A 25,564-nucleotide genomic window follows, 5' to 3' on the forward strand; every position below is an offset into this window, starting at 1 on the left:
CGCTCTCGCTCTCTCTCTCTCCCTCCCTCCCTCTCTCTCTCTCTCCCTCCCGTCTTCCCACCACCGCCACTGCCGCTACAACTTGTAGTGGCAGCTCTCTCCCCTGTCTTCTCTCTCGCTCTCTCTCTCCTCCCCCCTCTCTCTTTGTGTCTTCCACCGCAATTTTTTATTAATTATTTTATTATTTTTATTAAACATTAATTATTTATTATTAAATTTACTTGTGTCATTTATTAAATATTTTTATTAAATAATGATTTTTAATGATTTTATTAATTTTAAAAATTATTTTAATTTTAATTTGTATAAATTAATAATTATTAATTATTTTAATATTTTTATAGTCATTAATTATTTTAAAATTAATAATAATTTTATATTTTTAATTGTTTCATTTTTTAATTAATAATTAATAATTTATTATTTATTATTTGTATTGTTTCAATATTATTTTAAGGTTGGAAATTATTTTTTATGAGATAATGTAAATTGAACTCAACATTTTCAAATAATATGTTCTAGGGGTAAAATAGTAAAATCAGTAAATTTCAGATGGTAAAGGGTTTATCCAACACAAACAAACTTATGGTTTTAGATCCTCTAAAAAGTATAATTATGCCTCTTTTCATATTTCATACACTTTTAATATCTTTTTAACTTTTCTGATCTGAATTTTCAGATTTATCAAACACCACCTTAGAGAAAAGTAGGACGGGATTGGGAACGCATTGAAAACATATAGGAACTGTGAGTTTCACTGATTCTCTCCCTCTTCCTCAACTCCCAACCATGGCAGGATGCAAGGAAAACAAAAATAAACAAAAAAAAAGGAAACATAGGAGAGATGAGAGTTGGGTTTACCTGCAAGATTTCAAGATTTTGGCCTAGGATCGAGTACTAAAACAAGGAAACCCAAGTATGTGTCGTTCCTAATTTCCTTTTTTGAACAGCAAGGATGATCGAAAATTGCAATTAGGGGATTAGAGAGGAGGACGATTCTATGGGTATGAGCTTCGCTCGAACTAAGTGTTGGATGTCATTGTCAGCTTTGTTAAATTGTGAGGAATGACCTGAGTCGAATAAAAATTGCCATTAGCTTGAGATGGACAAGTAGATATCTCCAGCTAAGAGAGAGAGAGAGAGAGAGAGAGAGAGAGAGAGAGAGAGAGAGAGAGAGAGAGAGAGAGATATTTGGGAAACTCAATAGACTAGTGCGAGTCCAACGATATGAGCCATAACTGAAGGAAAAAATTAATGGCTTAATTAATGAGAAGAGATAATTAAAGGAGTTAATGAGAAAGATGAGAGGGAGTTAATGGTAAGTTAATGAGAGGAGATAAAAGTCTCAAAGTTTATTGTCCACTTGAGTTATTTTGTTCAATTTTAAAATGAAAAAATTAAAAAAAAAGTAGAAAAGAAGATAAGTGCTTCTCGATAACAACCAGAGAAAAGATATATGCTTCTCAAAAATATTTGGAAAGCAGGAAAGTGCCAGATTGGCATGTTCCACTTTAATATATAGATATTCATGGTGTTAATTTATTGTTAGATAGTCATTTATTTTAAAATGTTATTTGGTAAAACATTTATTTGACAAATTTTTGTCTCAATTTGTGTGAGAATCAACTGTTGGAGGAAGTTTCATTTTTAGTGTTTTCCTCAACACCTAGGTATTTTTTTATTGTTCATTTTATGTGGCACCTAATGACACTTAATTACACCTAATTGTCAAACAACACCAAAAAAACGTTTATCAATCAATGTTCCTATTTCTCAAGATAAATCCCATACAGAATGTTTCTTGAATAAATAGTCATGGTACCCAACAACCTCTTGGTGGAAAATGGTGACAAAGTGATTGAAGAGGCGACAATGAAACCTAAGCTAGGCTCTGAATTTCTTGTATTTTTTTCTCCATGGGTCTACACAATGGGCGAGGGGAGGGAGTAGACCATTCCCCAACCCTACTGTAGGTGGGATTTGACCCCAAGTCTCCACTACAACCAAGAGGAGGCCTTACCAACCAACCAGTTGGCACCTTGTGGCTCTGAATTCCAATTGCTCGCTCATGAAGTCCATATATAAGAACCAATGAGAATTTGGGTTTCTACATGTAAAAGTGTTTCTATTAAGCAAAGGAAGATTGCACCGCCTTAGAAGGATCCCACATTGCTGCATTAGACATCTATTGCCACCAATTGTCCACATAATGACTCAAATTGTTTGGTATCATTTGATTTAGGATGTGTTTGTTTGCATTGCATTAAAGTTTGAATGTTTCTAAAGCTGTAATAATTATTTTAAGAGATATATCGAAGCAGGGGTGGAACCAGGGGGTGGAAGAGGGAAGCCATGACCCCCCTTATGCCTTGAAAATCCCCATTGTAGTTATTTAGATCCCACATATATATTTTTTTCTCTCTTACCTATATTTTCTATCTTTTGGCCCCCCTCAATAAAAAATCCTAGCTCCGCCCTTGTATTGAAGTTAGTGAGCTTTTCTTGGTTCAAAAATCTAAATGCTGATCTTCGAAAAAATTATAGTTAACCATTTTAACCCTAGATAAGAGAACGATTGTTGATTATGCTTATTTCAAATGATTAATTAATTCCTAAAAAATCAATTAATTTAATTGATCTATTAATAATCAATAATTACTAATATATAATTATAAATAATAATTAACTAAAGTATCAATATTATTAACTATAACTAATAAATAATAATAATAATATTATTATTATTATTAATCCCTTTTGAATGATGAATCTCCAATTCCAAGAATCTACTAGGTTTTATGAAATGAGACCATGAAGTAGCCATACAAGCATAAGAATCTCCAAGCTAGGGACAGCGAGATGTATGTAGCTGTAGCATTTGAACAGACTTGCCCTTAATTAGTGCAAGTCCCACGTCAGGATCATCAATCAAAAGCAAAGCTGTATGTAGCATTTGCATAAGCCCAGTACAAGGTCAGGAGCACCAATCAAAAGCTAGCAAAGCTGCAGCATTAGCATATATAGGCTCTTCCCCTAGTTCTGCCAAACTATATATATATTTGTCTGATCTTTTTTTTTTCTGATTGTTATCTCTGGGATTGACATGATATCGATCCGACCTCATTGCTTTGATTCCAAGCTTCAATGACTACTCTCAGTCTCAGCCTGTGTCTTTTAATCCAAGGATCACCCACTGCAGCTAACACATAATTCTAAGCAGAAACCAAGCCCCATAGATGGGAGAGAAATTAAGAGAAGATCAAACACACAAATAGATTTTAATTAAATAATAAACTATTCAAGGTTGGAGGGCTTTAAGTTCAAATGCAAGCTAGAGGGCTTTTCGTAATGACTATTATTTAATAATTATTTCACTGGTTTCCCAACTATTAATATAACATTTTTTTCATTATTACCATAAATTATTATTATTATTATTATTATTATTATTATTATTAGTATTATTAGTATTATTATTATGATATGCACTAGTTGAGCATGCACGAATATTTGTTAAGTAAAACTGAAATAGAAGGAACTTCCAATGTTAGTATTTCATGTTCAAGAGAATATTAATTTTTTTTTTTAAAAAAAAGAGCCCCCGAATGATGATTTATGGCTTTTTTTGATAAAAATAAAAATTAATTACATCTAAATATTAGGCGTGAGAATCCATATGATAGTAAAAGTCTTAATGAATTTTCTATGAATATTTACACAAAAAGTAATTAAATAATTTAATTTATAATAATCATCATTAATTACTCTTATTCTAACTAAATTTAAAGTCAAACCAGTGAAAATACTAAAGGCTAATTGATGTAATTATTTCTATTTTACTTATTTTAACTTAATCTATTTAGATTAAGTAATTGTAATTTACTTTCCTAAATTATAAGTTAATTAAGTACAATATTTTTTAATAATACACCTAATCATACAAGAGCATTCTCTTCAGCGATGTTTTGCCCATGATTTCAGCTATTCGGCCCATGGCGGAGAGAATTGTGCTCTTTGAAAGGTTAGAATAGTGAACAGTGGTTTCCACTCGCATTATTGACTTATGTTACTGTAATGGAAGTCATTTTGAAAATGTATCAAACTCATTATCGAAAATGAGATGAGTATTTACGTCTTTTTATACGCTGGTTGACGGTCCGTTAAAGGTAGGTAGCAGATTATCGTATTTCGAAAGTTCAGAGTGTTGGATTGTCGTAAAGATCGGGACCAAATTATCACTCGAGCCAAAGTACAGGTACTGATCGGAAATTTAATTAAATAACACGGTTCCCGCCATTCCGCCAAAAACACAAGGTGCGTTATGAGTAAAATCTGTTTATTTGAATGTTCTGTTCATAACAAGAAATCCTCTTACTTCTTCTTCTTCTTCTTCTTCTTCTTCTCTCTCTCTCTCATATTCGAGATTTCGAGCAAGACTAAGAAAGCAGTAGCAAACGATAGGATCATAGGAAATTGACGAATGGAAATAGCAAAAAGCGATGAAATTCAAGACATTCACGAGCTCCAGGAGGATCAATGGGAAGAAAGAACCCTTAATCTTCTTGCAGACTCGAAGATCGACCAAGGTCTCTTTCTTGTGAAAACAGAAGTCTGCGTTTCATCTCTCTCTAGATAGAACCTTCTATTCTTGGTTTCAATTATAAAGTGACCTCAAATTTTTCGACAAAATTCTCGATTCTCATGTTCTTCTATATTCATGATCATTTTTTTTTTCTTTCGTATATTTGCAGAATTTTCGGCGGCTAAATCCCAGAAGAGGGGGCGAAGAAAGCACAGCCTGAAATGGATGAGAACTCCAATGGCGATCCCTGAAGTTATTCTTGAGCTTCAAGAGGAAAAACTCAGGGAAACAGCTTTGCGATGCCTCAGTACTTTCTTAATCGAGGTTCTCTTCTTCTATGTCTTATTTAGTATCTAATTGCTCTCTCATACCTTTCTTCGATAATCTTTCTTCTGATGTTATGCCTTTTCTACTTGGTGATATGGTTGTGGAATGTTAGGATTTCTTAATTTGCATTTTTTTTTTTAATTTTGCATGATTTAGCTTCTTCATAATTGGGTAAGAGATTTTGGGTTTTTGTAAGCTGGGTTTCTTAGTTCGAGTGTACACTTCTTCCTTGTTTATATTTTTATCTGGTTTTTATCAAAATCGGTTCTAGTAATATCACAGGTTTCAGGACTTGCTCTTTCATTGCCTGGGTTTTACATATACACGCACCTTGGGTCTTGATGTTTTTGAATTTTTCTGTAGCGGACGTTGATGATTTGAACTTTATCTTTGTTTTCCATGTAAAGACTTATTATCTCTACGTTTCTATGCTTCTTGATTTGACTTTTTATGATTTTGGGTTGAATTTGTTTTTGGTATTTATATGGGTTTAGGCTTATTCTCTTATCTGAGGTGTTGATTCTGACTTGGTATTATATAGGTTTAATTTGTTTTTAGTGATTGGATATTAATGATTTGTGGCAGCGGAGGGAAGAAGATCCGGAGAACTATTATAGAACTGGATTCTTGCTTTATCATTCCTGTGGTACAATGGCCATCTTAGTGCAGGTTTCTGCAAAGACATCGTTCACTCATCATGTTTGTATTTTATTTATCAGAAAACCCAAAAAGGAAATAAGAGAGGTAGTGTGTTCTTTGAAACAGGAAATGGTTGCATTTTTTCAAAAGATGACAGATGGGAGTCTTAATATAAGATCTTCTAAGCGTCTTGCAAATGTTATCACCCTTTTACAGGTGGACAGCATCTTTTTCTTGTTCATACTACTAATTTTTCATCCTTTCCCTTGTATTGATTATTGTGTTTACTTTAGAGCATTGCTGCTAACCATGAAACAAGGTGGAAACTTGTCAAATGTAAGAGTTCAATTCATGCTCATTTTCAGCTCTTTGATTTTGCTTCTATATTTTCTCTTATTTAAGTTTCTGAGACCTCCATTTCTTTTTTCTAATTATTGTAGCTCGTGTGCCAAACTTCTTGGTACCTCTGATACTGTTTCAGAGCCCATTGGAGGTATTTCATAATGTTCGAGCAGTTGCACTTTCTGTCATTGGGATTTTATGCCAGGTGTTTGTCCTTTCTAGGCTGCAGTCACTTATTATAGACCCATCACAATGGCTTGGGTTAAACTTAAATAATTCTTCAACTGTTTAATCTGTTAATTGAAGACTAGAGATCGGAAGGTCATCAAATGGGCTATTGAAAGCAACATGGTGGGAATCTGTCAGATATCCATAAAGAATGGAAATGAACTCTCCAAAGTGGTAGGTATTGTCTTCAATTGTTGTTCCTCATTTTTTTTCTCCACCATGACTCACTCAACACCATAATCAAGTTAAACTCGCTAACTCAAGCTGGACTAAATGTCTTTGTATTTGGAGGTTAACATAATTAGTCATCAACAAACCTACAAATATACAATTACGTTATCATATATTAATGCGGTACAAGGTCAGATAATAGAACCATCATTTGGGCTAGTTGCAATCATCTAGACCACTCAATGCATACTAAAGATCTATGCACTATATGGGTTCCAAGTCCAAGGTAGGATTTGAGCTGCTTAGATGATCATAAGGCCCACCCTATGATCCCTATCATTTTACTTATTTGTAGAATTCCACTAATATTGCTACTAGATATTTATATCAAGTCTCAAGTCACTTTACTGGCTGAAGTCCACATCCATCAAAAGCACTGAAACCGAGCCTCTACATTGTTGAGTTCAAATTCTACATTTCTTTGCTTTCTTCTGCTTTGATCAAAAGAGGATACTTTATTTACTTTTACCTCAAATTATGTTATTTTAGATTGGAATGCACATATTGGAAGCAATACTGCAAGATTGGTCAGGGATATGCTACATTTGCAGTCCAAGGAACAACCATCTGCTAGGATTGATGGAAACATGGGATAATCTGGTATCTTATTTTTCATGCTCAACCAATTTGTTGTAAATCATGTTTTTCAATTTGAACCCAAGTCATTCTTCTGTTTTTTCAACTTTGAAATGAAGGTTGCTCTTTTGGCTGTGTATCAAGATTTCTCTCCTCGACTCCTCTTTCACATTATTAGATGCTATGTTCTTCTCTGCAATCATATGAGGTAACCTACATAAATAATGAACTGTTTTGTATTTTAGCTTATTCTCCTTCCTTGCTGCCTACACTAGCATATCTAGCCTTTTTTATTCTTGTAAAATGTGTTGATGGCTTGATGCCATATGAAATGGAGTCATTCATGTCAGTCTTGCATAACATTTGATACTTGAAATGATTTCATTTTCTAAAAAAAATCTGAAATAAATGGTTCTATTATAGATTGGTAGTGAACATGTTCTGAAGTTCAAAAAAAGATCACAATTTTTATCATTTTCATTTCGCGTGACATCCAGACAAACCATTATAATACCAGTATTAATGTGATCTTTTTCCAAACCTAGTACCTGCTACCACTTGCATGCCTGTAGGATGCAGTTGACCTTGTTTTCTTGTGTAAAATCTGCAAGTGTATTTGGTTAGTACTATTTGTTGTTAGCAGAGTTTATTCTCACTTAAAATTTGGTGCACGTACGGAGGCAGAAAAAAGTGTGGAAGGGGTGGGGTTGAATACACCATCCCAGGTTCTACCTAGACCTCACAGGCCCAAATTAATAGAAATGGATGATCATTGCCTTTCATAATGTGCATGTACTATGGTTTGTCATATTCTCTTTCTTGTCATGTAAGAAATGCAAGATACATCCGAGAACTGATAAATTGACAGGTCAATTTTTGCACAAAGTATTTCCACACTCCACACTGAAAACATGTCTGACAAAATAAAAATTCACAACATTTCAGTATTAACTCTTGCATTTATTTTCTCCTCATCTAAGCCTCAACCCTAGCAATAATTTAGAGAAAATAACCAAACTACATACCTTATGCTGATGCCCACAACCAAAGACCATGTTTTTTGAATTAGTAAGGCAGATGGGACAAAGCTGTTCATCAGGTTCCATTTTGTTGTTGGGCGTGGGGAGGAAAACACGTTAATAATGTTGAAATAGTTCCTAAATATATGGTTCATCCATTTCTGAAATAGTCGGAGCTTTGAAGTTGCACCCACCACCCACCTTAACTTAAGGACTAAGCTTTCAAACACTATTAATGAGATGATGCCGGCCCATCTGTTGAGATTGACCTCACAATGCAGCGGACCTTTCAGAGCTGCATTTATAATTGTTGCTATATATACGACATGGAATTTAGGGTTTGTATTTTGGTTATTAATTTCGTGAGAAAGGGATAATGAGAAAAAGTCAATAAAGTGGATGTTTGTGGGGATACCCATTTGTAGCCAAAGTGGATGAGCCTTGTTTTGGAATGCAGACTAAAAGCTAAAGATTGAATAGCTTAGCATGTAGCTTTCCGTGGTCAAAGTCTGTAGTATAATGCACCTCTGCTTTCTCTCCCTTTTCTTTAAAATTTTAACTCTTTTGTCTCTGCATCTTCTGTAGACAATAATTGTGTGGAGTAATGAAATGTTTTGTTGGAGTTATGGTTCAATCATCTGCTTAAGTTATAACTTTTGATTTTAAATTCAAGTTGAATACTGTCTTGGGAAACTATCTTAGGTTTTACAACTTGACATTTTTACCAACTTCTTGACATTTTTACAACTTCAAGGTGATCTGCTTTATGAGCTCAGTTATTTTAATTTGGTAAGGAACTCAGAGGTGCATGTCATAATTATGTCAAATCCTTGAGTTTATTGCCATTGTCTCAGGGGATTTAATATTGTGATGGCAAAACTTCCCAAGCCACTTTTGGATGGTTCCTTCCAAGACATGCTAGAGGTATATTATTATCAAGCTTTAATGGTAATTTACTTTCATTATTTGATTATGCTGGACAAATAATGACTTGTTAACTGCATGACTGCATGTTGCATTTTTACTCTAATGGTACTTCAAAAGGCATTTTTTTCTGGCTGTCTAGGAGTTCCCAGTAATTCGGAGTTTGCTTCACCATTTGCTGCTAACCATTGGCAATGCCGAGAATTGCTTCCTTACAACTCCCTAGAGTTCTTTGTATATACATTTGAATCAAGCTTGAGTCCTAGATGTGACATGATTCTTTTGTAATGTGAAAAGTTTGTAACAAGTAGCATTTTATCATCGAGGCTTTACTCTTGTATCCCTACTGATGATTCAAATGTTAACACTTGGAAAATACTAAATCGTCTAAAGGGAAGTTTGCAGTTGTATTGTCATGAAGGAAAAGAGCATTCCCACACAGAACATGCAAATAAAACCAATTTCTGTGGAATAACAACATGCCAGGGTACTTGATTTGGGGGAATATGCGACCATTGCCATCTGCGGTCACAGAAACTAAGTCTATACAAATTACAAAATGCCACAATATAAATTTTCATCAGCAATTTGCAGCTTCAAAGCATGTCACCGCACAAAAATGATATCTCACAAATAATTGATACCTTTAAGCTGAATAAGGTTTCCTATTTCAGTATTTCTTGGTAGCATCAGTTATGAATGAGTTCCAGAGAAAAAGGGAAGAGAATTTATTGGTAAGTCTGTGGTCAAACCTAAAGCCCCTTATTCAGGCACGTGGCTTCCTATTTATTCAAGAAATAGTATTTGAGAAGTGATTTGCTTCCATTTAAAAACACAATTCATATCACTCTACAAAAGTTGAGAGTGGTCAACTCCAATTTCAATTAAGTCTTAAAGCTTAGCCACATATCAAACCACTCTTTCAAAAGTGAGGGTAGTTAAATAAAAAACAATTAAATAACGGTTTCTCATCTTTATAAAAATAAAACCCAATTTATTCTCTTAATTAAATAATAAAAAATAAGTGTTAAACAAAAATGATCAGCATATATATATATATATATTAATTACTGTATGAGAATGTTCAATCAGATGATTTGGCCAATAAATCATTAATTCGGGCAGTCAAACCATTGAATCATCAACCCGAACAACAGTTTTTGATCGTTTTTACATTTTTAATGTTTTTATTTTTATGTCAGAATGGGCAGTTTGTTCGCTTTGAACGGTTCCTTGTCCGGTTAATTTTTAAAAACTTGTATATAAGTTCACTGTCTTGTCACCGGTGGCCTTCTATCCAATGGGCTGGAATTGGCTTGCTAGGCTTTTCCAACAGCCACAAAGTCCAAGAATGAGGCAATGAGTTTAGACTTTAGACACCATAAGGAAGAAGTTAGGTATGAGAGAGAAAGATTGTGTGGTTTAAGTGTGATTGTGACAGGGTAGTGTAGACAGTGTCTTACATTTGGTTCCTTTTTAGAATTTGAAAGAAAACAAAAGGTAAAAGAGTCACAAGGTATGTTTAACTCAATGTTAAAAACTCTAGGTATGTTTAAGTTAATTTAAGAAAACTCAGGGTATGTTATGTAGAACACTAATTTGTTGGGCTATAGGGATGGATCATAGAAGGAGTTTGCCCACTTAGACCTATTATGATTTATTGAGTTAAATAGAACAGTCATTTGGACCAGCAAGCCTCAAACTATCATCTACCCATTTAAATAATGGACCTATAAGGCAAGCCCCATTCCACAGGCTTAATATATTGGGAAAATCTATGATGCCCAAAAGACATGGTACGAGAAGAGCTTTGACCAATTAAAATCCACCCATGAATAGGAATGGCAATGGGGTGGGTTGGGGGTGGGACACCCCTTTCTTGTCCCCACCCTGTAGCCAAGATATTCTATCCCATCCCTGATGGTGTGGCAAGTTCGGGGTAGGCCACTTACTCCTCATCAGGGATGGGGAATCCTTAAAGTTTTCCACCCTGAGGCAATCACCTAAAAATAATCTAATTCAAGAACATTTTAAAAATAGGATAATAAAATTTAGGGGTATTTTAAGAATTGGGTTATTGACAATTTGGGGGTACTTTACAAACGAAATTATGAGATTCTAGGATTTTAAGAATTTTGAAAAAGATTAGAAGTATTTTAAAAATTAATATTAAATCTAGGGACTTTTATTAATTTACCATTGGGTTTTGGGGCAAACAACATTTTCTCGTCCTTATTTCAGATCAGGAAAAGCTTGCCCCATTCTGTGTATGCAAGTATATTAGCTATGGTTGTCAATGGGTCAATTTTACCCAACCAAACTGATTTGATTGAATTGATTATATTGATTCTAGTTCTTGCTTGTTCCAAACTAATTAAGACCTGAATTGATTATTAAGTTGATAATATATAAAGGTTTCCTAGTTTTCTTGTATTTTTTTATTCTATTTTTCTTTAAAAGGGTAAATCTGAAAGACTATATATAATAATTTTGATTAACAGATTTATTTATTTATTATTTCTAGGCTCTATGTTAGACAATGTTTATACCCTCAGCTCCAATTGACATATTATACATATTTTCGTTATAAATAAAAGAGCATCCATTTCATGTGTCATTGGTTTGTTCTGATAATACCTTTAGTTCATATTAGTACTAGAAGGGTCCCATGTGATGTACTGCAAAAGTTGTTATCCAATGCGATGATGGTGGGGATTAAAATTGAAGCAAAAGAGCAATCTAAATATTGTTTTTGTTAGGAAAAATTGAAGCAAATGGAATCTTGTGACATTTCCAACTGGGTTGTAATGGTTTGAATCCAATCCAAGTATTATTTTTTGGTTAGATGAACTTTGTTATAAAATTAAAAAATTATTAATATTTTAAAATTTATTCAATTTTAAGATTTGAATTTAAATTTATTAATTAATTAAAAGGTAAAATACAAAAACCTCTCTTATAGTTTCACCGTAACAAAAACCTCCCTTAAACTTAAAAAAAAAATCAACAAAAACCTTCCTTCCGTTACTTTCCTGGACAGTTAATATTACGAAATTGCCCCTGAATAATTGTCAGAGCATAAACGATGCCCATTTGACAACCTACGATGCTATATTATCTCGCAATACATACTATCAAAGCTATATTCCTGCCTCTATATATACATATTATCTGCCTTCATCTACATGGTTTTGCAACTAAAAACCCCTCTCAAAGGCGTCTTTGAGAAGAGCGGAGAAGTCGTCTGCATCTGCATGGTTCAACACAAATAATAGAAACAAAGCAGGAAATAATACAAAAGAGGAGAGGAGAAGGCGTCTTTGGCTACCCATAGCGAGACAGATAGTGCAGTGTTGTAGCAATTCTAAAGTGTGTTTACAATTGTAAATTTCAGCAAAAGTGTTCAAAATGACCGTCTGTTGTAGCAATTCTAAGAGATGGGAGGTTGTTGCTGAGTCTACTGTTGCAAAGGATGCTTCATCATTCACTAATGTTTCTTCACCAAGCCAAAGCTCAGTGACTTCCATCTGGTTCTACGTCAATAAGTCGATTTTGTGTATCCACCATCTAGATACACCATTTGTCATGTAAGGACAAAACAAACGATTTCAGCCATTTCATCCTTTCCCTTTCTTTCTAACAATCCATCGCAACTAATGCATCGCTTTGCTTCTTTTGATCACTCCTTCAACCCTTCTCTCTCTAGAAACGGAGTTCAGTTTTAATTTCCATGAGAAATAAGACTGCATCTGCATGAGAAATAAGACTGAAAACAACACCCAAGAAAATATGTTTAGTTATAGTTGAGTTTTCCAGCTCTTCTGGTTTTCAAGTAAACTCATGTAACGACGACCCAGAATTAATATTTCAATTATCAAAGATAAGAAAATGGATTCGAATTCATCTTGATTATAGACTTGTAGTTAGGTGTTTAAAAAAAGAGAAAACCAGTGGGAATGCCCATGGTGTTGTAGGAATGGATATACTGTGACTGTGAGATGGGAGAAACTTCAAAGTTCAAACTTCTAAATTCGAGAAATCTCAACTTAGTTTGAAGTTTGCACTAAAGTGATTGTGGGGGCCTTCTATTAAATATAAAACACATAGTACAATAATGCAATCTACGATTTTATAACCCGGGTAGAACAGGGCCGGCTGCTGGTTGTTTTCATACTGGGCTGGTAGTTAGGGAACAGAGATATGGAAAAAGACTAGAAAACCGGGATTTTTTCCTCTGCAGTTTTCCTTTTCGTTTTTTATTTGGTTCTTTTTCATTGAATCACAATCACAGGGAAAAAGATGTTTTTTTTTTTCCTTCCTCACTATAGAAGAGAGCGATGAATCGAGACTCTTTGTTGTGTCTGAGAGAGAGAGAGAGCGTCATCATCCCTCTCAATTCAATCCATAAACAGATAATGTATAAAATCTCAAACCTAGAGGAGAGAGGACCCAAACTATCAAGTCTTCGTGGTGTGAATGGAGAGAAATAAAGACTGGAAGTGCAAATGCGTGGGGCACGTGTATAGAAAGGAGGTTTTGTCGAGTTAAAACGGGGTTACCTCAGCAATTTTTTTGTAAAATTATTCATAAAAGGCTAGAGTGGGTATTTGTATAAAAAATTGGTGGATCAATCTAACGTTTTTTGCTTGGGAAAGTGACAGAAGGGAGGTTTTTATTGAATTCTTCAAAAATTTAGGAGAGGTATTTATTAAAATAAAATTATAAGAGAAGTTTTTATGATTGTTAAAAACTTTAGGAGAGGTTTTTGTATTTTATGGTGATTGCTACCTTGACCAAGCTCTCATCTAATGGGAGGGATTTTAATAAGGGGTAGTTGGGTGAAAGAAAACTAACCTTTCATCCCGCTCACTATTTTTGTGATTTGTTTCAAAACGTGACTAATTTTGATAATCAATAAAACTTTATTATTATTTTTTTTTGTAAAAAGCTCTATATGTACCCATATTAAGTATATAAAATATAATATAAAGTATTCTTAATTAAGGTCGGCTCATGGTTCAGTTAGTTGAACCATGGGCCTAAATTCCAAATCAAACCGGTAATACTAATTTTTGGAAAATCGGTAATCGAAACTAAATCAAAGTCGATCGATTTGGTTAATCATCGGTTTGATTAGTTGATTTTTAGTTTTTTTATTTTTTATTTTTATAAAATATATTATAAATAAATATATAATAAAAATTATAAATACATATAAAATATTATCTTATAAATAATAAGTAATATATTATATACTATATATATATTTGTATATATAATGCATATATAGTCATTTATAAAAATGACTAAACCGACACCTTTAATTTTATAAAAATGCTGAGCTGAAATCAAACCGATCAATTTGGTTAATCAAAATTTTCGGTTCAGTTCGATTTTTCTTGCCCACCCCTATTCACAATGATATAATTTTTATATATTACGAAAAATGAGAGCTCTAAGTTGGATGGATTTGGGTTGGGCTGAAATTAATCCAATCTCACACGAAACTCGAGGCCTCGATCGTTACCATCCCATATTTAAGTAAGGTTCAAGTCCAGTCCAAAGTCCAAAATCCTGGCCCGATTTGTACAAAAACGAGACTTCATCTTTGTTCCCTGATCTCTACGATTTTTAAGCAGGGAAAAAGGTACCTGCCTCCTGCCTCTCTGGAAGTGTTTACGAAGTTTGGAACCCTGATAAAATCATTTATTTGTTTCATTTTTTAAGTTTTTCTTCCTTCATTAGATCTTCTTTTATCTTCTGTTAGGACCATTGATCTGTCAAAATTACTGAAGTATTGCATTATTAACTCTTAATTTTGAAATTAGCTGAGATAATCGTTTCGCATTCTTCGACTTTTTTTTTTTTTTTTTTACGAGCAGCTTCTGATAGATAATTCCGTTGTGAGGAAATGGTGGTTATTGAAGAGGAAACAACACACGACCCTGTGAGTTCAAGAGCTCCTGGAAAGGAGGCTTCTATTGCTTCAGATGAAGAAACAAACAATAAAGAAGTTGAAGGTTACCAAACAGCCGGTGAAGGTGATGGAGAAGGCGAAGAGGAAGTTGCACCTCCTAAAGGTGACTCTTACGAGGATGCATTGACTGATGAACAGTTGAAAGAGGTACGTGTTTGGTTTCCACTCTTTTCATAGATTATGGTTCTGGGTTCATCCGCTTTGGAAACTAATCAGATTATAACAACATTTATTACTTTTGGGTATGTTGATTTGGCAAGAAATGATTGAATTTCAGTGCGATTGTCTCACTTCATCCTTTTCTAATCAAACTATTCATGGAAAGCTTGAAGGTGTATTCCAATATTTAGGAGGCATTTGTTATTGATAAAAAAAAAAAAAATTTTTAGGAGGCATTCAATTCTATTAATTAGCGCTGATGACCGTCCACTGAGAGATGCATTTCAGTTAATTTATCTTCTTCGGAAGCTAATCAACATTTTATATTGTATTGACGTAAAAGGTTTGCTCTTTGCTGTCGATTGCTTGATGGGTTTGCTATTTTTATTGGCACATATACGACTCGTGATGCTTCTATTTCTATACTCATTTTTTGGACATTGTTGTTTCTTGACTTCCTAACACTTCACTCCATATAATATTGCTGCCTTATAGCCATTTTATTAAATTCACCTTTGAGCCTGAGTGGTATTCTTTTGTGGCATAAGACTTTAGATCCATCCCTCCATTTTGTCCATCCCACTCTAATTTTTTGGGTGACACTCTCTTAAATCTCTCCTTTGTTATGAATTGTTGAACCAAGGTGGCTGATAAAAAAATGTAATAAAAGATATCACATGGAGCCTGCTCCCAAGTCTTGATTGTGCCCTGATTCCCTCTCCCATTGTTAGTCTTTACTTATCTTGAAACCTCTTTTTTTAGTCCTTCATAAAATATTGATAATGGATAGTCAATCTTGGGGAGGAAAATTGTCTGTACTTCATGTTCTCTATGCAATGATTGGGATGAAATGATGTTGCACTTTTTCTGGCATTTGTCCTTCCTTTGACAAAGAAGATGCTTATGCTTGTGAGGTGATGTCTAGATGCCAAGTTCATGGCTAGGAGTCAGAATTGGAGTTGCTGCTAGCAGAAATGCAGAATTTGGTGACTGAAGGTGTTAAATTTTGATGGCAGCTGTTTTGGAAACCTGGGACCCTCAGGTATAGGAGTTCTTAGGAATGAAAGGGGGAGATTTGTGCATTGTTCTTAGGACCGATTGGGGTTGGAGACTACATGAGAGCAGAACTGATGGCAGCAGTGTATGGGGTGGGTGCAAAAAGCTAAGGAATTGGGGGTGGAAAAACTTGCTGCTGGAGACTCTAAGACTCTGATAAGATGGTTACTGAATTAAGAGAAAGTTTTGTGGGAGTTCAAAAATTAAATTAAAAAAATTTAAATGGTTCACAAGGAACATGCAATTGAAGATACAGTGGGTTCATAGATTGGCAAACAACATAGCTGACCATCTTGCAAAACAGGATGCATATAGAGACCACATTTTCTGGCCACATTGTAAATTGGTTGGGGGAAGACTTAAGGGTTGGGGCTAGACTTATATTTTTGTTGATTTGCTCATTGGATTCCGTGCTTCTGTTTGTTTATTGATTATGTTGTTGTAAAGGCCTTGTTCATTAGATGAGGCTAACAATTTTATGGGTGTACTCTTCAAAAAGTTTGATATAAAATATTCTGTTATTCTTCAAAGAGAACAGAAAAAAAACAGAAAGTGGACCAATCATTGGGGGGGTGTAATTAAGTTTGCTTCTTTTTCTTTTCCTTGCTGGGTTGGTTGGGAAGCTATTGCAGTTGTGATTGTTTTGGTTGGGTCTAGGTGGATAGTTTTAATTTGTCTTGAACTAGGGATTTTTGTGTTACAGATGCTGTATGGATTGGGTGTTGCAGGTTTGGTCTTTTCCTTTGATGCTCCTTTTGTTTTCTTCTGTGTCTTTTTTTTCTTCATTCTTGGCTTCCTCCCATACGTACTCTGTATTTACAGTTTTACTTTTATTTTAAATCATTTTAGGTCACTATATGATCTTTGGTAATCCCCCAGGAACCTAAATGATTGCTCAGGTTTTGGCAGCTAAAGGATTTATTCACTAGTCATAGAATCCTTTTGTATCTTCTTTTTGGTATAATCAGGGCCCATATTGATAAAAAAAAAGTCAGGGCCCATGGATAGAGAGGAACCATAGCAATATTTTAAGGTATGTTACTTGGTGCAATGGGTTTGGTAGGGTTGAGAGTGATCTCTATTTCTTCTCAAGACCTTCTATTTGGGAGAGGTCCATGGATACTTTAAAATAAGTTGAATGAGATCAGAAATATTTTTGATTCTTGCATGACAGTATTGAGGTGGATTCTTAGGGATCTAAATACCATTTCAGATGGGTTAGCAAGGTTAACAGGGAAAGGATGCATATTGAGTTCTCTTTACCATGTTTAGCATGTATATCACATAACATGGAATGGAATCATGTTGTTTTTGTCTGATGTCCATCATGTCCATCTTCTTTTCTTATTCTTTTTTTAGTACTATGTCTTCTTTTTTGGTTGATATAGTCTCTTGATCATTAGAGTTGTAGCATCCAGGCGACTCCCGAGACCCCAGTCCTGGATGTTGAGATTGCAGGTGTGATTGTTTTTGTCTTGAACTAGTGTTGATATAATCTCTTTTTTGTTTCCTTGAACTGTTTTGATTTGTCTTTTTTAGAACTGTCTTCTTTTTTCCTTCTCTTGAATGTTTGCCTTGCCACTTGTCTTTTGGTTGCCCCCCTAATCTTGTCACAGGTTCTGGCTCTCCTGTTGATGTTCCTCCCATATCTACATTGACACCATCCCTGGAAGCCCAGACCCAAGAGGTTGATAGAATTAATTGTAAGGATGGTTCAGAAATGGATACAGATAAGGTAGCAGAGGTTTTGGGAATTTCATTGGTGGACAACAAAGGAAAGAATGAATACAGAAAAGTTTTTGGGAGAGGAAGGCAATTCTTTAAAGCCTAGATCCGTTAGAGAATTGAAGAAACTCCAGAGTAATTTAAAATGGAAAAACGGAGTTCAGAGTAAGGCTGGTAGAAAGAAGGTGGATGAAGTCATTCTCTTTCCATCCTCTTCACTAATAAGTTCAATGATTTCACCTGGATCCTTACAGGCATCTATGCTCCAAACACCCCTAGATTAAGAGAGAACTTATGGGATGATCTTTTTAGTGTTGGCTCTCATTGTTAGCTCCCCTGATGTGTGGGAGGTGATTTCAATGTCACTAGATCTGCCCTAGAGAAATCCAATGGAGGACGTCTTACTTCAAGTATGTGAAGGTTCTCCTGTTTTATGGGACCTTTCTTTAGTGGACCCTCCCGTCTAATGCCAAAGTATAGTTGGTCGAATTTGCAAGCCAAAGCAGTTTGTAGTAGGTTGGACAGATTCCTTTACTTAAAATATATTTTGTGATATATTTTAGGTGTGTCGAGAAGATTAGGTGTGTTACTGTTTATTAAACATAATGAATAAAACTACAAAGAAGCCCATGACTAGGCACCCTAATACAAAAATACATAAAAGGACAAAAATTCCCTTACACTCTCAATACTCCCTCGCAAGTTGACTATAGATATTTGTCATGCCTAGCTTGTCCAAATTGTTGTCAAGCTTTGATTTGGGAACACCTTTAGTAAGACAATCAGTCAACTGTTCTTCGGACCTCACAAAAGGTAAATAAATCTCTCCACTTGCAACTCTTTCTCTAATGAAGTGCCTATCAACCTCTTAAATTCTTTGTACGGTCATGTTGAATAGGATTGTGGGCTATGTTTATGGAAGCTTGGTTGTCACAATATAACATCGTTGGAGTATGAATTTGTATTCCTATTTTTGTCAACAAGTTCTTCAATCGTAACAATTTAGAAACCCCATGAGCCATAGCTATGTACTCTGCCTTTGCACTAGATCGGACCACAATTGATTGCTTCTTACTTTTCCAACATGCAACATTACCACCCACCAAGGTACAATAGTCAAAAGTAGAGAGCCTATCATCAATAGGACCCGCCCAATCAACATCAGAGTAGGCCTCAACCTTGAGATGCCCATGATCAGAATATACAACATTCCTTTTCTTGAACACCCCTTCAAATAGGCAAGTATTCTATTCATTGCTTGCATATGAGAAGATCTTGGGCTTATGCATATATTGATTGGCCACACTCACATCATATTATATATCAGGTCTAGTAAGACATAAGTAGAGAAGGTGACCAACAAGTCTCTAATACACGCCTTTGTCAAGACGAGCATCTCCATCATCAACTCCCAACTTATGATTGGAATCAATTGGAGTTTCAGCTAGTTTATAATGCAATCTTCTTACTTCCTGAAGCAAATCAAGGACATATTTCCTCTAAGAAATATAAATTCCCTTTTTGACTTTGCAACCTCAATCCCTAGGATTTATTGGAGATTTCTAACGTCCTTAATTTTAAATTTAGTAGCATGGAAAGACTTTAGTTTAGCAATTCTTGAGACGTCATCCCCTATGGTAACAATATCATCGACATATACTATCAACATAGTCACCTTTCTATTTACTCTTCTCTAATAAACAAGGTATAGTTAGCTTGAGATTGAGTGAAGCCAATTTTCAAGACTGCCTTTCTAAATCTATTAAACTAAGCGCTAGGTGATTGTTTAAGGCCATAAAGAGATTTTTCAAACGGCAAACCTTTCTTTCACTTCTAGGGATGTTCACTCCTAGATGAAGATCCATGTAAACCTCTTCTTGAAGATTGCCATTAAGGAAAGCATTTCTAACATCTGACATAATAACTTTAATTGAGTTCATTTTGGCTACCGGAGAAAAGGTTTCCTAGTAATCAAGTAGTGGCCTGCTGAACCTAGGTCTCCAGATCACCTTCTCTTCTCTAACTTCGTAGTAATGGGTTCTTAAAACCTGATGATCTACCAATCTGGCGAGTCTTGGACAGATTTCACACAACTTCCCCACCCCACTCCAATTATCCTCCCAAAACTTCACTCTAGAACCATCATCCACTTTAACACTAACTGAGCCTTTGAAGTTCTGAATAAAGTTCATTATGCCCTTGCAAATACTCACCCCATAGGAATTTGATACCTCCCTCGTTTCCCACCCAAACCTCGCCACCTTGAACTTCCCTACTACCACCCTTCTCCACAAGGACACCCTTTCTTTTTCTATCCCGATCATACTGAAGAAGCCTTGTGCAATCGAAGGTTTCTTCATCTTGGCTCTTCATCAAATGCAACAAGTATACTGCAAGTGGTCATCAATAAAAAGAATGAAATATTTGTAGCCATTCATACAAGGAATAGAATAAGGTCCTCAAACATCGGTATGTATTAAATGAAAAGCAATATTACTTCTTTTGTTACTTGAAAAAATATGTGGTTCTACGTTGTTTTGATAGTTGACAAACTTCACATTGCAGATCGGAACTAGACAAAAACTCAAACAGACTAAGAAACAAAAACTTCAATGAACCAAAAGACACATGCCCAAGATGGAGTTAATTCCATCGGCTTCATGTCCACTTCCAATCGTCTTCTCTGTTCTTAGATCCTGAAAGACACAATGAGATGGAAAGAATGTTACAGAACAATTATGACTTGGTAAAGGAGCTAATAGACAGAAGATATCTATGCAATTGTGGAACATAAAGTATAGAGTTCAGCAAAAGGTTGTTGGTAAGTTTAACTTCACCCAAACTCGAGATTGGGGTTTGAGATCCATCATCAACGTAATCTTACCTTTCCCTGAAAGTAATCTATAAGTGGTAAAGCAGGAAGGCATACTAGTCATATGATCATTGCTCGTTTGTCAATTATCCAAGAGCTAGGGGATGAGGTATGGCATGCAATTGCAATACCTGATTTTGTAAAGGCACTAGAAGGTGTATGTGAACCAATAGATGTAGGCAACTCGCTCTTTTCAAATTGGAGTAAGATGCCTCTCAATTTTTCCATCAATTAGAGGTGTCATGACTAAATGCCTGTAGCAGCATGAGCATTTTCCTTCTTTCCAATTTTAAACTTCTCAAGCTTTAGATGGGGATTCAATTTCCAACACCTATCCTTGGTGTGTTTCGACTTCTTGCAATATTCACAAAATACCTCTTCAGGTTTACTAGAACTCTATTTGGGCTTTGTGGACACAAGGGCGGTGTGTTCATCTACAGGTACTTGCATCATAGTATTCCTCCTACTCTCTTCATTTTGCACAAGAGAATATGTTGTGGAGAGTAACAAGGTATCAACACTAAGGATGTGTTTCCTGGTGAAGTCATAGTTATCATTTAGTCCAACAAGGAATAAAACCTGGGTTTTTCTCAATGTACTTCCTGTATTGTTCAGCATCAACACGATCCTTCCACACCAAAGCCTCTAAATGATCAATTTCTTCCCAAATTGATTGTAAGGAAGAGAAATAAATTGCCATTGACCTCTCCCCCTACTGCATATTACATGCTTCTCTTTGCAACTGATAGATTCTAGTAGTGTTTTTATCTTGAGAATAAGTGGCAGTTAACCTGTCCCAAATATCCTTGGCTATTGAAAGGAACATATAGTTGTGGTCGGTGTGTAGCTGCATAGAGCATACAATCCATGACATAACCAACAGATTATCTTGCTCCCATTTGGAATAATTTGGATCTTCAGGCTTTGGTTTAGCTTCTTTGCCAGTAATAAACCCAAACTTACCTGTTCCATTGATTGTAAGCTTAGATGATTGGGACCATTCAAGGAAATTTGTTCCATCAAGTTTTATAAAAGTAATTTGTCCTCCAACATTATCATTACCTCCCAGGAGGACATAGGTAGGCACATAGACAATCTTTCTCACCGACAATCCCTCCAAAACAACCCTTCCAAAACAATCTCTCTCACTAACACCACAGTATCCCAATACTAGCTGAGCACCAAAAACCCTTTCCCACAAGGTTGAACATGGGTTACAGCAATAAAACAAGGGAAAAAATAGGTGTTGGCAGTAAAGCAGTGGAGGAAAAAAATTCTCAAAAATATTTTAGGGCTCCAAAAAATTGGGGACCACTTCTTGCAGTCTCAGAAATTCCCCATGATTCAAACACAAGAGCTTTTAAAGGCAGCCAACCCACCATACGAGGATACAAACCCTAAACCCCAGATCTGGAATTTTTGCCAACTTTCATATGGAAAACCCAAAAATGTCTCAAGCAGCTTCAACATACTATGAAACCTACACCAAAATTCCTTTAAAATCGAGGCACACCAACATGCATTAGAAACACATAGGGATGCCACCGACTGTACGAACTACTGACATCAATCGGCGGCGTGCTGACATCAGCAGGTTTGTCTGTGAGTCATGACTAGTAGCAGATGATTTCCTTGATCTTAGGTCACTAGGATACCAAGTTAAAATATATTTTGTGATAAAAGAAAAGAAAAGAAGAAGGAGAAGAGGTTTTTGTTGAGAAGATTAGGTGTGTTACTGTTCACACCTAGAAAAACTTCATTTAAACATAATGAATAAAATTACAACGAAGCCCATGACTAGGCACCCTAATACAAAAATACATAAAAGGACAAAAATGCCCTTACACTCTCAACACCTTTACTCCTCTGATTGGGAGAATCACTTTCCCAAGACGGTTCAGACAACCGGACATTGCTGTACTTCAGATCATTGGCCAGTAATTTTGGATACAGAAAAATTACAAGTGGCTAAGAGCCCTTTCAGATTTGAGAAGTTTTGTACTTTTCATCCTGATTTCAAGGATGAAGTGGCCAAATGGTGGGATGAATGTAATCCTGAAGGTTGGGCAGGATTTAAGTTTGGTCAAAAGTTAAAATTTGTCAAAAAGAAATTGAAGGAGTAGAGTAAGCTGAAATTCAAAACGATTCAGAAGAAAAAGATAAGCTATTAGTGGATCTTGGAAATTTGGATGCCAAAGAGGCTAATGGTCAACAAGAGAGAGGGAATTTGATTAAAAGAAATGAGACTTGAGCTGCCCTAAAACAATTAGTGTGGAGGGAGGAGGTTTACTGGAGACAAAGATCTAGGGTGAGCTGGTTAAGAGAAGATTGTAACATCCGTTTCTTTCACAACTTTGCTAATGGTAGGAATAGAAAGAGTTTCATCTCTAAGCTGATGGTGGGCAATTGCAAGACGGAGGATCCCCATATTATCAAGGAAGAAATAGTTGATTTCTTTGAGAAGCTTTATTCATCGGACAAAATATGGAGACCTTTGTTATCAGAATGGACTGGTCCTAAGTTCTTGGATGATAAAAGGTCTTGGCTTGGGAGAGATTTCAGTGAAGAGGAGATTAAAGAGGCAGTTTTTAGCCTTGATGAAGATAAGCCCCTGGCCCTGACGGTTTCTCTTTGATCTTTTATCAGGAGTGCTGGGATATTGTCAAGCTGGATTTGGTGGAGGTATTTGCTGATTTCCATAGATTTGCGAAGTTAAGTCGAGGCAATAACTCCACTTTCGTTATGCTCATTCCTAAAAAAGTTGGTGCGATTGAGATTAAAGACTATAGATCAATCAGTCTTCTCAGCAACTTATATAAAATTCTGGTCAAAGCCTCAGCTAATTGGCTGAAGGAAGTAATTGGAGATGTGGTGGACTTCTCTCTAAGTGCTTTCATCGGAGGTAGACAAATTGTGGATGGGATCCTAACTGCCAATGAAGTAGTAGTAGATAGAAAACAAAAAAGAAAATAAGGTGTGCTCTGCAAAATTGATCTAGAAAAGGCTTATGGCTGAGTGTACCGGCAGTGTCTTTGGAATATCTTAAGACTTAAAGGGTTTGGGGATAAATGGATTAGATGGATGAAAGGCTGTGTTCAATCTACTTGGTTCTCAGTCCCCATCAATGGAGACCCCCCACCCCCCAAGGTTTTTTTAAAGTCTCTAGAGGGCTATGACAAGGTTATCCTCTCTTCCCACTTCTGTTTACTTTGGTAGTAGATTTACTAGACTTTCTCCTTAAGTCCGTCTCAAATAGCAATTTATTAAAGGGTTTCATAGTAGGTAGAGAGAAGATCCAGATTTCCCACTTATTTTATGCCAATGACAATTCTTTTTAAGGTGACATATTTCATTTCAGAAATTTGAAGAAAATTCTCAAATGCTTTGAGGCTGTTACGGGTTTAAGAGCCAACTTAGCTAAGAGCAGCATTGTAGGCATTCGTATTCCCCAAAGAAAGCTGAACACTTTTAAAGAAATCCTGGGGTGTAAGGTTGAGAAGTGACCTTTATTCAACCTTGGCTTGCCTTTGGGGGGAAGCCCCTTTTCTCCTGCTTTCTGAGATCCTATGGTTGAAAAATGCGAAAAAAGGTTGGGTTCTTGGAAAAGGAACTACCTCTCGAAAGGGGGCAGACTCATTCTCATCAAATCCTCTCTCTCCAACTTGCCAATTTCCTTTCTTTCTATTTTTAAGATGCCAACTAAAGTGAGATCTCTTCTTGAAAAACTGCAACGTGATTTCCTTTGGGGGAGAGGGGGAGAAAAAAAGGAGTACATAATTAATTGGGATATTGTTTGCAAACCTGAAAGGGATGGAGGCTTGGGTCTTGGACACTTGGTAGAAAGAAATGTCGCTCTTCTCGGGAAATGGTTATGGCGCTTCCCATTGGAGCAAGATATTTTCTGGGCCTTTGGAAGGACTAATAACAGGTGGGACAGCAACAATGTAACAAACAGATTTTCTTTAGCCAATCCTTGGAAAGGTATTATGCAAGTCCTTCTCTTTTCCCTCTTAGTAAGAGTTAGAATTGGAATTGTAACCATATCAGATTTTGGACTGATACTTGGTGGGGTCATCAACCTCTGTCTGTTACCTCTCCTAATATTTTCAGCCTAACCTTGGACAAAGACATTCTAGTTTGTGATGTCCTAGTTAGGGATAACCAAGGTGTGTCCTTTAATTTCAACTTCCGTAGAGCTCTGACTGACATTGAAGCCCAAGAAGTCTCCTTCCTTCTCCTCTCATTAAATGAAGTCTTTCTCTCTTCTCACCTCCCTGATAAATGTATCTGATCTTTATCTCCCAATGGCATTTTCTCCACTAAATCCTTTTTCACCCACCTTACTTTGGGAGCCTCTCCTGCCTTCTTGGTCAACAGAATTTGGCCTTGTGTGGTACCTCTCAAAGTCTCATTTTTTATTTGGGAGGCGGTCTGGATCTTATTCTCTCTCTCCTCGACAGATTAGAAGATTTGGATCTTATTCTCTCTCTCCTCACATTTGTGTCATGTGCGTGAAGGATGGTGAATCGACTAGTCACTTTCTAATTAATTGTGAGGTGGCTCACTCTCTTTGGCAATTCTTTCTAATTAATAGAGATTATACATTCCTCACACATTGACAATCAGCCTGGACATTCCAGCACTCCCAGGCCAGATCTAGATTATTTACTAAGGGTTGATGGCAATTGTAGATCATCTTCTGGCCAGCCTCTGGCAGCTGGCATCAGGGGAGTTATTCTAAACAGAGAGGGCTCTGTGATTTGGGCTTACAGTGGCCCAGTTGGTGCTGTATATGCTTCTGAAGCTGAAATCAGAGCATTGGTAATGGGTCTGAGAATTGTTAGATCTCTGTAGCTTAACTCTGTTCTCATTGAGGGGGGATTCTAGGAATGTTATTAATTGGGCCT

The 25,564-nt window shown here is 35.9% G+C and overlaps 2 protein-coding genes across 4 annotated transcripts in view; both read left to right on the forward strand.

Moving 5' to 3' along the window:
- Window positions 1-4,354: 4,354 nt before the first annotated feature.
- On the forward strand, window positions 4,355-9,189 carry LOC104605372 (cell differentiation protein rcd1-like). 2 transcript variants are annotated; one of them, XM_010270109.3, is made up of 11 exons: window positions 4,355-4,586; window positions 4,752-4,906; window positions 5,495-5,578; window positions 5,675-5,764; window positions 5,842-5,884; window positions 5,989-6,095; window positions 6,197-6,292; window positions 6,839-6,949; window positions 7,045-7,133; window positions 8,799-8,868; window positions 9,011-9,189. In XM_010270109.3, the coding sequence occupies exons 1-11, from the start codon at window positions 4,481-4,483 to the stop codon at window positions 9,092-9,094; spliced, it is 1,035 nt and encodes a 344-aa protein (XP_010268411.1). In that variant the 5' UTR covers window positions 4,355-4,480; the 3' UTR covers window positions 9,095-9,189. The 2 variants fall into 2 exon arrangements, with proteins under 2 accessions (XP_010268411.1, XP_019054658.1); XM_019199113.2 differs by having other exon boundaries at window positions 5,495-5,764.
- Window positions 9,190-14,375: 5,186 nt separating this feature from the next.
- The window catches only part of LOC104605371 (uncharacterized), a 57,069-nt gene continuing 45,880 nt past the window's right edge, over window positions 14,376-25,564 (forward strand). For both annotated transcript variants that reach the window (XM_010270108.3, XM_010270107.3), the window contains exons 1-2: window positions 14,376-14,515; window positions 14,751-14,992. In XM_010270108.3, the coding sequence (XP_010268410.1) occupies window positions 14,780-14,992 (213 nt within the window). In that variant the 5' untranslated portion in view covers window positions 14,376-14,515; window positions 14,751-14,779. The remainder of the gene's footprint in view (window positions 14,516-14,750; window positions 14,993-25,564) is intronic.

Source organism: Nelumbo nucifera, chromosome 8 (assembly GCF_055504915.1).
Source record: "Nelumbo nucifera cultivar China Antique chromosome 8, China Antique-T2T, whole genome shotgun sequence".
Lineage (NCBI taxonomy): Eukaryota > Viridiplantae > Streptophyta > Magnoliopsida > Proteales > Nelumbonaceae > Nelumbo > Nelumbo nucifera.

Excerpts from the sequence above, each read along its gene's own strand:
- LOC104605372 (XM_019199113.2), top strand. The coding sequence starts at position 4,481 with ATGGAAATAGCAAAAAGCGATGAAATTCAAGACATTCACGAGCTCCAG. Across the intron at positions 4,587-4,751 it reads AGACTCGAAGATCGACCAAG|AATTTTCGGCGGCTAAATCC; the intron begins GTCTCTTTCTTG and ends GTATATTTGCAG. Across the intron at positions 4,907-5,494 it reads TCAGTACTTTCTTAATCGAG|CGGAGGGAAGAAGATCCGGA; the intron begins GTTCTCTTCTTC and ends GATTTGTGGCAG.